Source organism: Pseudocercospora fijiensis, assembly GCF_000340215.1.
Source record: "Pseudocercospora fijiensis CIRAD86 unplaced genomic scaffold MYCFIscaffold_1, whole genome shotgun sequence".
Lineage (NCBI taxonomy): Eukaryota > Fungi > Ascomycota > Dothideomycetes > Mycosphaerellales > Mycosphaerellaceae > Pseudocercospora > Pseudocercospora fijiensis.
In genome coordinates, this window is record NW_006921532.1 from 3046291 (window position 1) to 3059605 (window position 13315).

Below are 13315 nucleotides of genomic sequence, written 5' to 3' on the forward strand. Positions count from 1 at the left end.
CAATACCAATCCCATCGACTACAAATCCTAAACTTCCCAAAGCCCATGCCCTAATCTCTCCATCCATCTACCCTATGCAACTGCCGCCATTCGGTTTAGTCTCTCGTGTTGAAGGCCGTCCCCCATCTCAGTTAAAACCCACATCCATCTCAACTATTTCTTACTTCTCTTTCTGTGCTGAACTCCAGGCGACGAGTCATTACCGTCAGGGTCATGCAAGTTCATGCCCCCATAATTCTTCTTCTTCTTCTTCTCCTTCGCCTCAACCTCTCCATCCTCCTCGCCTGATCCAGCAACTTCTTTTCCCTCAACAGCAGTCTTCCGCTTCTTAGGAACCCGTATCTCAGCCTCCTCCATCTCGTCATCAAGAATTTCAATCGCGTCATCTTTACCCCGACCCTTGCCTTTGCCTTTCGTGGCTTTAGGTCTAGGAGTCGCTGCTCTCTTCGAAAGACCTGTCCTCGAACTAGCGATCTTCTTGAGTCCTACATCAATCATGTCAGCTACATACCTCCAATCACAAAAGAGTAGAAAAGGAGACCCTGACCGTCTTCATCCACAGGAGCCAGACTTGTCCGTGAAGCTTCTCTTTTGGCTTCCGAAAACTTGCTATTATTGAGGGTTGATGTCCGTCGGGCCCTTGGTCCAGTGATGTCTGGGATCTCAGGTTGGTCGTACAGAGCTTTTGGTCGGTCACTTGCGGACACCATTTTCCAACCTTTACCAGACGTTGGGGCTGCGGGGTTGGTTGCTTTCTTGGTCGGTGATGTTGTTGTCGTAGTCTCATCACGAATCGATGAAAGTATTTCCTTGCTGATCTTGAAGGCATCATTCGGCTCTTTCAGGGATGGGGCATATTGACTTTGTTTTTGATTTTCTTCTTCTGAGATCTCCAGGTCTTGCACACCTGGCTCAGCATTGTTCGGTGTGGAATCTTCGGTTGGCGGTGAGATTTGTCTTCCATCTCTCTCAAGCGCCCGCTCGAGCTGCTGGAGGATGGTGATCCCTGGGGATTTCTCAGATGTAGATCGAGAAGGGCTCTTGTTCGCGTCCTTGTCTGGAGCTTCAGTTCGATACGAGCTTACTGATTGCGACCTGGCTGGCTTCATGTCTCCCGCGTTGCTGCTGTCGGCTCTCGCTGCAGAGGAAGATGAATTGATAAGAGGACGATCAAGGTCCATGATCTCCTTTCCATCCTCGAACTCGTATTTACGCAATGTCCATGATCCACTCAGATTCAGGTGGCACTGGACTTGAGCAGTAGCGTGACTCATGGGAATATTGGCCATATTGTGAAGGTCGAATGTTCTTGGTGGACAAGAAGGATGAGCAACGGCATCTGGCGCAGCAGCCTTACAATACTCAGAGATAGCAAACATGCCCTGTTTGGATGGATTTCAATGTCAGTGCTTCTATTCAAAGGTCAGAGGCATAGAGCAAACATATGTGCTGCAGGTCAGAACCAACCAGAACCATCTTCCAATTCCGGGAGGGAAGAGTGATAGCGCGGATGGTAAATGCCATTGAAATGACGATCTTCTTTTTGTGATCGCTCCACGAGTATCTACACCGATATGCTTGCTTTCGTGCACGTACAGCGTTTCTCCCTCTCTAAAACATCGTCTACTTATTCAGCTTGACATAGTTGGCTGGGAACAGGCCCACTTTGCCATTGTACTCGCCAGACCACCAGTTCTCGTCGGGAAATTCCTGGAAATTATCAGTATGGGAAGTCTCAGTATGCGATCCTTGGTACCTACAATGTTGTGAATAGTTGCGCCGTCTGGGAAACTGAGCTCATTCTCCTCTGCTGCTTCGTAGTCGTACTCAGCAACAGCAGTGGGAAGACTGCCACCAGCAGGTTGCGGTGCTGCTGGGGGCGGTGCTGGAGCCTCTTCATGTGCCGCAAAAGCAGCAGGGGCAGCAGCACCACCTCCACCTCCACCTCCAACAAGCTCGACATAATTGCTTGGGAAGAGACCTTTCTCGCCTTTGCTGTTCTCTCCCATCCACCAATCATCATCAACCATTTCGATGTTGATGATTCGTTCACCTTCTTGAAGAGCAAGCTCATTATCTTCGTCCTTCTCATAGTCGTACTGCGCAATAGCTTCGTGTCCGCCTGATGCACCAGCACCGCGAGCGTCTTCTTGGTGCCCAAAAGTGCTGGCAGCAGCAGCCTGAGCAGCTCCTCGCGATGGATCTTGGTCATGGACGTGTGGCTCTGGCTCGAGGTCATGGTGTTGTGAAGCTACCTTGGAAAGTGATTCGCTTGGTATGGCACGAGGAGGCAGTTGTTCTGCTGGCTCAACAGGATCTGCACCACGACCAACTGGCATAGCGATGCGAACAGGTGAGCCTTGAGGAATTGGCTCGTCTTCGTCTTCCTCCTCATCCTGTGGCACGCCTCGTGGCGGAGGAGGTGGCAGGTCTTGATGTTGCTGTGCGGGCACATCCTCCACAGGTCGTGTAGGCAGCCCGGGAATTGGAACTCCGCGAGCGCCCGCGTTTGGCTTTGAAGAAGTGTCGAGTGGCGGAGGCTCAGGAGCGTCGCCAGTCAAGTCGCGTGGAGCGCCCATAGGTGCCGCACCCGCAAAGCGATCTCTGATAGAGCCAACTCCACCCGAACGGAGTTCGAGCTCTTCTTGAATGGGCTCATTCTGTCCAGTACGTTGCTCGCTCACACCACTGCCGCCCGTTCGAGTCGGGATCTGAACATCCCACTTCTTTCCGCCGTACCCGCTATGCCATCCGCCACTGGTCTGGCTCTGGATTGGCGAAGCAGGCTGCCCCAATCCTGCTGGTGGTTGTGTATCTCCTGCGCCACTCAGGCCACGCTCGCGTGCTTTCCTCTCTTGCCAAAGTTGTGCTGGAGTTTTGCCTCCCTCATCTGCGAAAGTCTTGCTTGCTGTTCCAACGGGCGCTGATGATTGAATCGGCTTGGAGCTGAAACCCACAGGCGCTGGAGCCTTGGTGCCTGAAAAGTTGCTTGTGGAAGATCCGAATCGATTCGCGACCTTTGGTTTCGGAAGCTCGGTCAGAGGTCTGTTTTGTGTGAAAGCTGCAGAGCGATCAGCCAGCGACCTAGGCTGATTCTCGTCGTTGTCCGTAGACTGTGCTGGCGGGGGCGCTGGTGCAGGCGCAGGAGCACCTTGTGCTTTCCTTCTGATCTCAGCAATGTCCACCTTGCCAACGGGTTCGTATGCGCCCTTGACCACAGTCGGTCTGTCGTCCTGCACATTGCCAGAGTTTTGTGCCTGCTGTCTGATCGCTGCAATATCTACCTTGCCAATTGGCTGATATCCGCCGCTTACAACATCTGCGCTGCTTCCGTTGCTTGCGGGTGGTGGTCGTTGGAACTGCGAAGGTTCGCGCTGAGTCTGTAATGAAGCCATGTCGACTTTGGTGGGTTGATATGCGGGTGCGACCTTCTCAAGCTGCGATCGTGTCACTGGTGGAGCATCTGCGCCCCATCCGTCTGCATCCGTAGCCATGGATGGCTGAGGTGCTCGCGTGCGGCCGAGTGGTGAGAAGCCGCTGGATACTTGGAAGGTCTTGGTAGGAAGAACTGGCTTTGAAGCCTTGGGAGGTAGTGGAGCGGCTGCGGCAGCTGCTGAAGGCACAGATCCACCTCCGCTGTACTTGGATCCAGATGAGTCGGCTACTTTCTGCACAATGAGCTCAGGCGTGAGGTCTCTGTCAGACCTCGCCGTGACCTGCACATGGTAGCCATGGAGCACCTTCGAGACGGCATTTAGGTGGCTCGTAAAGTATCCTTTGGTCCTCTCCGGCACTCCCTCACCGCACCAGGCAATGAGGACGCTCTTGGGCAATGTGGTATTTGGATCTTTGACCTTGACAAAGGCGAATTGAATTCGTCCATCTGAGAACTCTTCAATCAGATCTGCCAATTCTCCCTCGCCAGTGGTTTGCACTGAGAGCACACTCTCTTTGCCAGAGTCGGTCTGGAAGGCATTGGCGAGCGGAGCTTTGACCGAGAAGACGGCCCATATTCCGAATGTGGGCGAAGCTGACGCCGCGCCTGCGGGCGAACTGTTGACAATCTTCTGGTAGCTGGCCGTTATAGAGGGGCCGTTCTGGCTCAAATTTAAGGCAGCCATGTTGATGAGATGAGCGTGGGGATGATTGATTCGAGGGTCGTTGTCGAGATGATTCAATGGCGACGGCACACGTGCTGGATGTGCGCCAATCGCCTTACGAGTGTAGCAAGGTCAAAGCAGAAGGAAATGTGCATACAACAAGAGGAGGGTGGTGTGGTCAAACATGGACACGGACATGGAGCTTGGGCAGCGCAGCTGGAACAACGGCCAAGGCCCAAGGACGCGGCGTCTACATCATCCCGAGCGCTCAGCCACGTGGCGTGGCTGGCAAAAATGTGAAAATGTGCAGCCTCACATTCACTTCACTTCTGTGGTCATGCTATTGTGTTGTCGCTCAAGTACCGCCCTGAGGCTGGCCACGGGAATCAGTAGCAATATCTCTATGACTCAGTGAACAGGTTATGTAGGTTATGTCGTAAGCAGCAACGTATAGAGTCCAGACGGCTGTCTACGACGTGCAGACTGTGCAGCGCAGGTGTGTCTCGTCTCGAGTCAATCTCACGTTCCAAGCGAGCATGTCTTTCCGACGACATTTGGGAGCTGTTAGTAGCGGTGCGGAACGGTGATCAGATCCAGCAAGGCCAGGCTGTATGCCTGTCCTTGTTCTTCGCATCGACCTCAATCTGTGCACGAAGCACAAATGTCCTCAATAGTCGAAGAGCCTATCTCCATCACGCCGAGATGAGCAGCACACGCGCGAATGCATCCTTCTCTCAGAGTTCGTTTTCGAAGCCGATCCGTTTTCGGGCTGTGACGAACAAATACGAGATTGTCGTAGTCTTGCTCTCTTCGAGCAGCTGCATGTGATAGAGCATCACTGCGAGGTGCGAGGTGCGAGGTGCGAGGTACGAGGTGCGAGGTGCGAGGCGCGAGGTACGAGGTGCGAGGTGCGAAGTGCGAGGTGAGGTGAGCTTGTTCGACTTTTCGAGACGGCAAGTGAATGGAGATGGCAGGAACGCTGAGTTGGTGTGACGAACATGTGAATGGGATGGCACGTGATAGTGCAACTGAGTTCGACAAGTCGGGCGCTTCCGCCTCGCGAATTGTATTGGCCTCCCACGCTTCGCTTCCCCAAGCGCAACAGCAACACCAGACATCACCAACTTTGCATCTACATGGGAGCTCTGCTTTGCCCGCCCTCCCACAGAGTATCAGCATTTGCATCACTGTTCCGTATTCGCACTGCTGGTTTGTCGACTGTTCTTTCTGCTGTTCTTTTTTTCCTCTAACACGCAGCTGCTGTCTGATTCGGGCGGGAGCATGGCACTTACCTGCCGTTAACAGCGTTCACCATCGCGACTGGCGCGCACAACCGGCCGCGCACTCATCATGGAAGGCGACGACGGCAGAGGCTCCAGCGAGGGCGACGCGCCGTCCGAGTCGTGGGATGAGCTCTACGAAAACAACTCACCTGCGCCCGCAGCATCACCTCCGCTGGCCACCGCGCAACAGCCACCGCTGGGAGCTGTCGCGTTGACTGACAACCAGTTCACGCCCTCTGCCACAGCATCACCATCGCCTCCCTCAAACCCGGAAGCAGATGCGCCTCTCTCAATTGGAGCCCAACCTGTGGACGCCGCACTCGACGACGACTCCTCTTCAGAAATGGATCTTTCCGAGCCAAGCCGACCTGCCACGCCTGAGCCACCGCCCGCCGTCGCTACTGCCAATAGCGACGGTCCTGCCATTGTCGATATCGCCGTCCCAAACGGAGCCAAGCGCAAGCTCAGCGATGCTGTGAAAGATGCTGACCGCAACGCTGATACAGTGACTGCCGATGATCAATCCAAGAAGCGCAAGCTGTCTGACCCACCCCGAGAAGTCCCACTTCCTCCCGCAGCCTGGCAGCGCATTTTCATGCATTGTTCGCCTGCGTCGCTTTGTCGTCTTTTGCGCGTTTCGAAAGAGCTGAATCACATCCTCACGGGTATCAAGGCTACGCCGCCATCTCCCCTGGACAAGTCCGCAGCTCGGCTTGTGGACAGTGAGAGTATATGGGCAAATGCCAGGAAAACATTCTTCCCGCAATTGCCACGGCCTCTTGCCAGGTATTCCGAGTTGGAAATGCTGCAGCTCCTGGGAGGCAAGACCTGCCAATTTTGTGGGAGGGATCCAGTTTCTCCTCCCGCCACTTCAGTCTTCAATTGCGGTCCTGGACACACGGGTGTACGTGTGCTGTATCCGTTTGGCCTCCGATCCTGTGGCCCCTGCGTAGAACCTCAATTATTGAGAGTAAGTTATATCGCAAAGTCTTGTTTTTCGCGACCTCTAATACATGGTGTGTAGGATGTGCAGCTTCTGTCGGACCCAGCCATGGCTCCACTGCGACTTGGACTGTCTTTCGCATATCGCTCTCCCGACTACCATTTCGCCTTCGAGTCCGTTCGACAGCTCCCCGGCGGCATCCCGGGACACTTGCGATTTTCCAAGATGTATTACAGCCCCGATCTCAAGGCTCTCCATGCAGAGGAAGAAGAGGCAAAGTCCCTTGGAGATGGCGCAGTAGACGAATGGCGCAAGGGTTTGTTCACCAAAGGCAAAGACATGATGGCCGACTCAGCTCGCTGGGAGAAGTGGGAGATGCAATTGCGTCTCGGCGCAAATCTTGCGCAAGTGCTCAGGGAGTATGATCCCTCTTCTTTTCCACGCTCGCAATCTATCCAGGACATGCAGGGTAGGCAACCTGGAGTAAACGGTACGACGTCGTCTGTGACGACCAACGGTAAGCAACATTTCTCAACTCTAGTCCGAGTGATTTCGGCCAGATCTGTATCCTTCGAGTCATTCGATCACTTTCGTCTTCGTTTTATCCCTCAGAAATCTATACTGTCGGCCTCGGATGGACGTTCTAGCTTTTGGCAGATCTCGACCCTAACCTGAGATTAATAGGAATGCACCCTCTGCCGCAGCCTGTTCATGTCTTTCAGAATGGATATGGCGCTCCCTTTCCGCAATACCAGCCGGCCGTTTTCCATCATTCACCGTTCACTCCTGCACCGGTCCCGCAGCCACACTTCAGAACTGTCAAAAACCAACATGAGGTTGAACAGGCTCGCCAGGCCCGGAAAGCCGAGATTGAGCGGCGATGTCAAGAACTGGAACCACCTGTGGAGCCAAACGTGCTGATGCACATGGAAACCTTCCAGGCTGCCATGCAGATCACCTCCCCGTTGACGGATTCTGCTTGGGACGTTCTTAAGCCTCGGATTCTGGCCCAGAGGGAGGCCGCAGAACTCGCCGAGCATGAACGAGCATCCGTCTTGGCAGCATTGCAGGCTTCAGTTCCAATGCCCATCCCAGAGGATATCATTTCCAGACCGGCGCGTGAAACTTATGACCGGGAGTACCAAGATGCTCAAATGCCTCTACGCAAAAGGCTCGGTGAGTACGCTGACGACCTGATCAATGGCCAGTGGAAAGGCGGCAAGATGCTGGACAGAGACAACATTCCCATCTTTGCTGTTCAAGTCTTGCTGCATGTAAAGAAGTGCTATACCGCGGACAAGGAATCCGGCGCCCTCGCTGAGCTGGAACCACCGCCAAGGCAGGAAGGCTCCAACCAACCTACACCTTCGGAATCACCATTCCTGTCTCTGGACAATATGAAGTGGGTGTATGAGAACAAGGTGAGGCCATTTACAGATAATCAGCGCAAGGAGCATTTCGTGTGTGCTGGATGCGAGGACAAGCCCAAATTGTTCGCCTTTGAAGGACTGATCCAGCATTATGGCGCCAAGCATACATCAGACTTCAGCAAGGGCAACATCATCGTCCATTGGGAGACAGCAAAATGGCCAGACAGGCCTCCTTTCCAGACCAACCCATCCCTATTCATTAAGCCTGACCGTAGGGTTTCCGATTACAGGTCGCAGGGTCGGGCTCGAAATACTCCGCAAGGGCAAGGCCACGACAGTCCTTTCAACGGTGCTCCTGCAGGATCCCATGCGACGCCATATGCCAATGGTCGACATAGTCAGAGCCCAGGCTACCCGCCTCCGCAGTACGGCCAAGCGCATCCGGTAGCTCAGGCCAACGGGTATTTCCATGAGCAGTCACTCCCGGGGAAGCCTCAAGTTGAGTCAAGCCACGATGATGAGATGAATCAGCTTTCCAGTGACGTCCGCGAGGTATGGGACGCTCTCGGTGGTATTAAGAACCTGCTGGAATGCGTCAGAATCCAGACCGTGATCCATCATGCTGTGGCTCGTTTCAAGTCGCGATTCAACCACCAGCCTGTGCTCGATCTGCTCACCGATGCTCTGGCCACAAGTGATAGCATTCGTCCTCTGAAGCACGTAAGCGGTCTTGCTTGCAAATCCTGCATCTCTGTATCACCGAGTAAGGATCAAACTTCTTACTGGGGCCGGATCCGAGGCTGGAAGCTATACAACATGTCATCGTTGATCACTCATTTCAAGCTCATGCATCAGCCAGAGACGCCTTTTGGCGCAGCTGACTGGACTGCCAACATGATCGAGGTGCCCGAGAGAGCCACTTTGAAGGATCTGATGCTAAGTCCTGGCATGAATGACGAGAAGCTTGCTTTGATAGCTGCTGCTTTTCCTGCTGCTTTTCCGTCACCGCTGCCAAAAATTGGCCTGGTCACTGAGGAAGTTGTGGCACCAAAGCCAGTGAAGGGCCTGCTGGAACGTCTCGGAAAGAAGTCCCAGAAGGCTCAAAGCAAGAAGAAAGGACAGAAACCAGCCAATGGCAGCCAAGACCGTGACAGCTCCCAGGAGCCTCTGCCTGAGCCTACGGAGGACGAATACGATCCTTTACGTCCCGCTCTTATCCAGTCCCAAGCACCAGATCCTGCTCAATTCGACACCGACGCTCGTAAGCCTGCGGTGCAGGCAGCGCCACACCCACCATCTCAGCCGCCAGCAGCCAGCAGATTCAATCTTGCACCAGAAACCCTTGCTGCTTTACAGAGCCTGACGTCCATAACACTGCAACGTCAGCCACACCCAGTCAACGATCGAGCCAGTCGCAGTCCATCTGTTGGACGCGCGGAGCCAGCTCCTACCTCCAGACCTTCGGTGCCTACGTCAGTGCCTGCATCGGTACCTGCAGCGTTGACAACTCCCACGGGTCCTCCTGATATTGCCGCAATTTTGGCGTCACTCACGGGTCAAACTGCCTTGACAACGCCACCAAGTGCCAGCCACAGGCCTGGTAGTTCATCACGCCAACAGCATTCTAGTGGTTATGGCACAATAAGTCATCAACAAACACCTGTTTATCAAAGCGAAGCTCGACGTCCCAGCTCTCGCTATGATAGCGTACCTCAGCAGCCGCCACGGCAACCAGAGCCCGTCGTGCAACATGACGTCGGAGAGCTACAGGCGGCACTGTCACGCAACAGCAGACATTACGAGCAGAATCAGCATCAACACCAGGCATATATGGAGTCAGCACGCGCAGCTCCTGCGCCAGCACTGGCACACTCACCGCCACAGTACCAGTACGTCTACGAGGACAGGCATGCATACGCTCAGCCGGCCCACGCTCCGATCTATCGCGAAGCTCCCGTACAGTATATTCAAGTGCCGGAACGCGAGTACATACCACCAGGCTACCAGTACGAACGACCTGCCTCGAAGCCAATCTATGTGGATCAGTATGGCAGGCCACTAATTCCAATCGACGCTGCACCAGCGCCCGTGCAGTATGCTCCCAACCCATACGAGCAGCAGCAGTATACTCGTGTGCCGGAGCAACACGTGTATACTACTATCGCGCCATCATCTCATCACCAGCCTGTGTATGATGACCGGCGACCAGTGTACTATGAGCCAGTACCTCATGGGACCAGCGGCATTCCACCAAGATATGCTGCATACGATGACGGTCGCGCTTCTGTGCCGCGATCTTGATAATGAAAGGGGCAGGACACGAAGAGCAAAGATTGGGTTGCAAAGGATGCGATAATGGATTGTAACGGCGCACTCGATTCAGCGCATAGAGTGTATTGATCTCTCAGGGCCTTGCGCGATGATACCACTGGGCGGCAAGCGTTTGCATCGACGTGTATCTGTAGTTTACAGCTTCTTCAGCGATGTTCTTACTTCACGTGATAGCAAAGATTTTGCTCAATCAGAGCTAATTTGACCGTTCGCTCAGAACCTTCGAGTGCTCGCCTCGGCCCTGTTCCGGATTCGCCGAAGCCACCTCGGCCGTCGGGACGCTCCACTCCACTTTGATGAGCAATCGACATCCTTGTCAATGTCCGGTCTTCAGAAAACGATTATGTGGCGGGAAGACGATGCAACCAACAAGATGTGATCCCCGGTAATTGCGACTTGCATCGACTGAGCGAACAAGGGCCGGCATGGCGACCTCATCTTCACCATCCAAGGCCTTCGATGTCAGCGCCACCGCGACAACCACATCCAAACACCACAGCCACGACTCCAGCTCTCATGCGCCCGTCCTCGGTCCTGACAACGACGACGATTCGGGCTACGAGACCGACGTTTCCACCTCACTCACCAATGCCTCCCTCATCGACTTGGAGAGACGTCTGCGTCTGAAAGTCGATTGGCGATTATGCACCATCGCCGGCATTCTCTGCTCTCTCAACCTTCTGGACTCCGGCATCATCTCCTCCGCAAGCGTGACGAGTATGCTGAGCGACTTGGAACTCGATCGTGACGGACGCTATTCCGTCTCGATTTTCATCTTCACGATCTCAAGCATTGCCTTCCAACTCCCTAGTACCATCGCCGTCCGAAGAATCGGTCCCAGAATCTGGTTCTCGTTCATCACATTCTCCTTCGGACTCATCACCATGTGTACGGCGTTCATACACACCTGGAAGGAAATGATCGCGTTACGAGTGCTTTTGGGAATGTGTATGAGTGGGATTTATCCGGGCTTGAGTTATCTGATTGCCGCTTGGTATTTGAGGAAAGAACAGCAGACTAGATTCGCGTTTCTGCAGAGTGGACAAGTCATGATTCTGGCAACTGGTTCGATTGTGAATTTTGGCTTGAATCAGCTGAATGGGCGAGGTGGGTTGGAGGGTTGGAGGTACATGTTTCTCGTGCAAGGCCTTATTACGATTTTCCTTGGGGCTTTAACTTATTTCTGGATGGTCGACTTTCCAGAACTCGCGCATAAGAGCCTTTGGTTTTTGACGCCCGAGGAACAGGATTTGGCGATTGGGAGAATACAGAAGGATCGCAAAGATGTTCAAGCTGATCCTTTTACTTGGGGAAAAGTTCTGGTACACGCGAAGGATGCAAAGGTTTATGGCTTTGCGTGCATGTTCTTCTTGGTCAACATCGTTTCGACTGCGTTGTCGTACTTTTTGCCGATCATCTTGCAGTCTGGTGAGTGGGATGCTATATATCGGTTGAGAGCAGACTGACAATTCGACTAGGTATGGGCTTCAGCGAGAACGAATCGATTCTCTTGTCAGCACCGCCATATTACTACAGTGTCATTCCAGTCATCATTTCCTCCGTGGTCAGCGACAAGTACAACATTCGAGGGCCGGTCATTTTCTTCAACTCCGTCTGCCTGATCATAGGCTTCTGCATGCTTGGCTTCGTTGATCAAGTCACGGTCCGATATATCGGAACGTATCTGGCGACGGGAGCATACGTCTCGAACTGGGCAGCAATCACAGCGTACTATAACAACAACATCGCCGGTCAATGGAAACGGGCATTCACAGCTGCCGCGGTCACAGCTATGAATGGAGCAGGTGGTATTGCTGGAAGTTACATTGTGCGACAAAGCGAAGCGCCGACGTATCATACTGCTGTGTGGATTTCGATAGGTTCGCACATCTTGCTTGTTGGCTTTGTCGCGGCTTTCTCGCTTTACTTTTGGACGGCAAACAAGAGGCAAAGGGCTGGCAAGGCTTTGCTTGAAAGGACAGAGGGATTCCGATATACTTACTAAAAGGCAATAGAGTCTGTAATGCTAATGATGAGATGAAAGATGATTATTGGCGGAATGCTTGCTACATCCTTTCATGTTGGCTTGGAACAATGCAATCTAGGCAAAAGGGATCGACATGCTGCAGTGTGTTGATGAACCAGCAAGTTTGCTTGTCTTACACAAAGGCCGAGAGAGGCTCAAGACGTGAAAACAAAACTTGGTCCCACGCAGATGCTGCTGCCCAGCTCAGCTATCCCAATTAAGGTCTCGTAAGCAATGGCCCAGACAAGGCCGCATCCACAAGACGGCCTGGCAAGGTCGCAAATTGTCCAAACCGGTCCGCTGGCTCAAGTTCAATGCATTCTGAACAACGATGGCGAATGGATGCTTCGAACTTACATTAACGATTCTGACATCGAGCGGATCAGACTAGAACGAATTCAAGGAGTCCAGCATTCAATCGAGAGTGAGGACAGAAGTGGTACTAGTCTGGCCCAAGTCATGACGCTGTCGGATGGTGTGATCTTGAAGCCATTTCGAGGATCCCTTTTAGCCAGCGCCAATACGAAAAAGCGCTCCAGTGGCGTTCTCAAGGGCAATGGCCAGCAAGGAGCTGAGAAAGGTACCACCGCCCCTGCGAGAAGAAAGATTCGCCTCCGTGATAACAGCACTACTCTGTACGACCCGAACATAATGCCAGACTTCAGCGCCGTGAAGATGGTCAAGCCCGATATCACCGCATTATTCAAAGGAACAAGTACAACCGGTTGGGACGGAGTGGTTCCGAACGAGGCTGGAAAATGGCACTTTCACACTTGCGGAGGCAATGAATGGACCGACTCGTCAGAAGGCATTGCCGCGGCAGAGATGGGTGGTCAGGGCATCTTTGAGCCTGATACCAACCATCCTACTGCCCAGGATGTTTATGATTACAAGAAGTGTTACAAGCGGCATGGGAAAGGTGTTGCCGATCGGTCTCAGAATGTGACGATTGTTTGGAGACCTGATAGTTGGCCTCTTGCACATCAGAGGACGCAAGTGGAAGATGCGCCAGCAGAAGCTATTGCTGGAGCGGTGTCTGGTCAGGTTGTTGATTTTGCTGCTTCATCGAATGGAGCTTCTGCCGCGAATGAGGTTCCGGTCAGTCCACGGTCTGGACCTGCACCCAACGACAATAATGCTCGGACCACGCATCTGGAGAATGTCGAAGATTCCAGTGGGCTTATGCCACCACCAGCAAACCCGTTCGACCCTGCAGGTAACACGTTGCCAGAAATCTCCAACTAGCAATGCTTTCTGCTTCA

At 53.4% G+C, this 13315-nt stretch overlaps 5 protein-coding genes across 5 annotated transcripts; 3 read left to right on the forward strand and 2 right to left on the reverse strand.

The window, feature by feature from the left end:
* Window positions 1-153: 153 nt before the first annotated feature.
* Window positions 154-1289, reverse strand: MYCFIDRAFT_75661 (uncharacterized protein; the record flags this gene model as incomplete). Its single annotated transcript, XM_007922209.1, has 2 exons — window positions 154-455; window positions 512-1289. 2 exons carry the CDS (start codon window positions 1287-1289, stop codon window positions 154-156), a joined length of 1080 nt encoding a protein of 359 aa, XP_007920400.1.
* Window positions 1290-1512: 223 nt separating this feature from the next.
* MYCFIDRAFT_54916 (uncharacterized protein) lies at window positions 1513-4121 on the reverse strand (the record flags this gene model as incomplete). Its single annotated transcript, XM_007921922.1, has 2 exons — window positions 1513-1710; window positions 1761-4121. 2 exons carry the CDS (start codon window positions 4119-4121, stop codon window positions 1624-1626), a joined length of 2448 nt encoding a protein of 815 aa, XP_007920113.1. The 3' UTR covers window positions 1513-1623.
* Window positions 4122-5450: 1329 nt separating this feature from the next.
* Window positions 5451-10233, forward strand: MYCFIDRAFT_213034 (uncharacterized protein; the record flags this gene model as incomplete). The annotated part of the gene is made up of 4 exons (XM_007922933.1): window positions 5451-6287; window positions 6408-6843; window positions 7011-8957; window positions 9375-10233. The coding sequence occupies 4 exons, from the start codon at window positions 5451-5453 to the stop codon at window positions 9995-9997; spliced, it is 3843 nt and encodes a 1280-aa protein (XP_007921124.1). The 3' UTR covers window positions 9998-10233.
* Window positions 10234-10452: 219 nt separating this feature from the next.
* MYCFIDRAFT_184710 (uncharacterized protein) lies at window positions 10453-12032 on the forward strand (the record flags this gene model as incomplete). Its single annotated transcript, XM_007922934.1, has 3 exons — window positions 10453-10488; window positions 10591-11455; window positions 11506-12032. 3 exons carry the CDS (start codon window positions 10453-10455, stop codon window positions 12030-12032), a joined length of 1428 nt encoding a protein of 475 aa, XP_007921125.1.
* Window positions 12033-12064: 32 nt separating this feature from the next.
* MYCFIDRAFT_169572 (uncharacterized protein) lies at window positions 12065-13298 on the forward strand (the record flags this gene model as incomplete). The annotated part of the gene is made up of 4 exons (XM_007922935.1): window positions 12065-12107; window positions 12140-12215; window positions 12243-12275; window positions 12302-13298. The coding sequence occupies 4 exons, from the start codon at window positions 12065-12067 to the stop codon at window positions 13296-13298; spliced, it is 1149 nt and encodes a 382-aa protein (XP_007921126.1).
* Window positions 13299-13315: the final 17 nt, after the last annotated feature.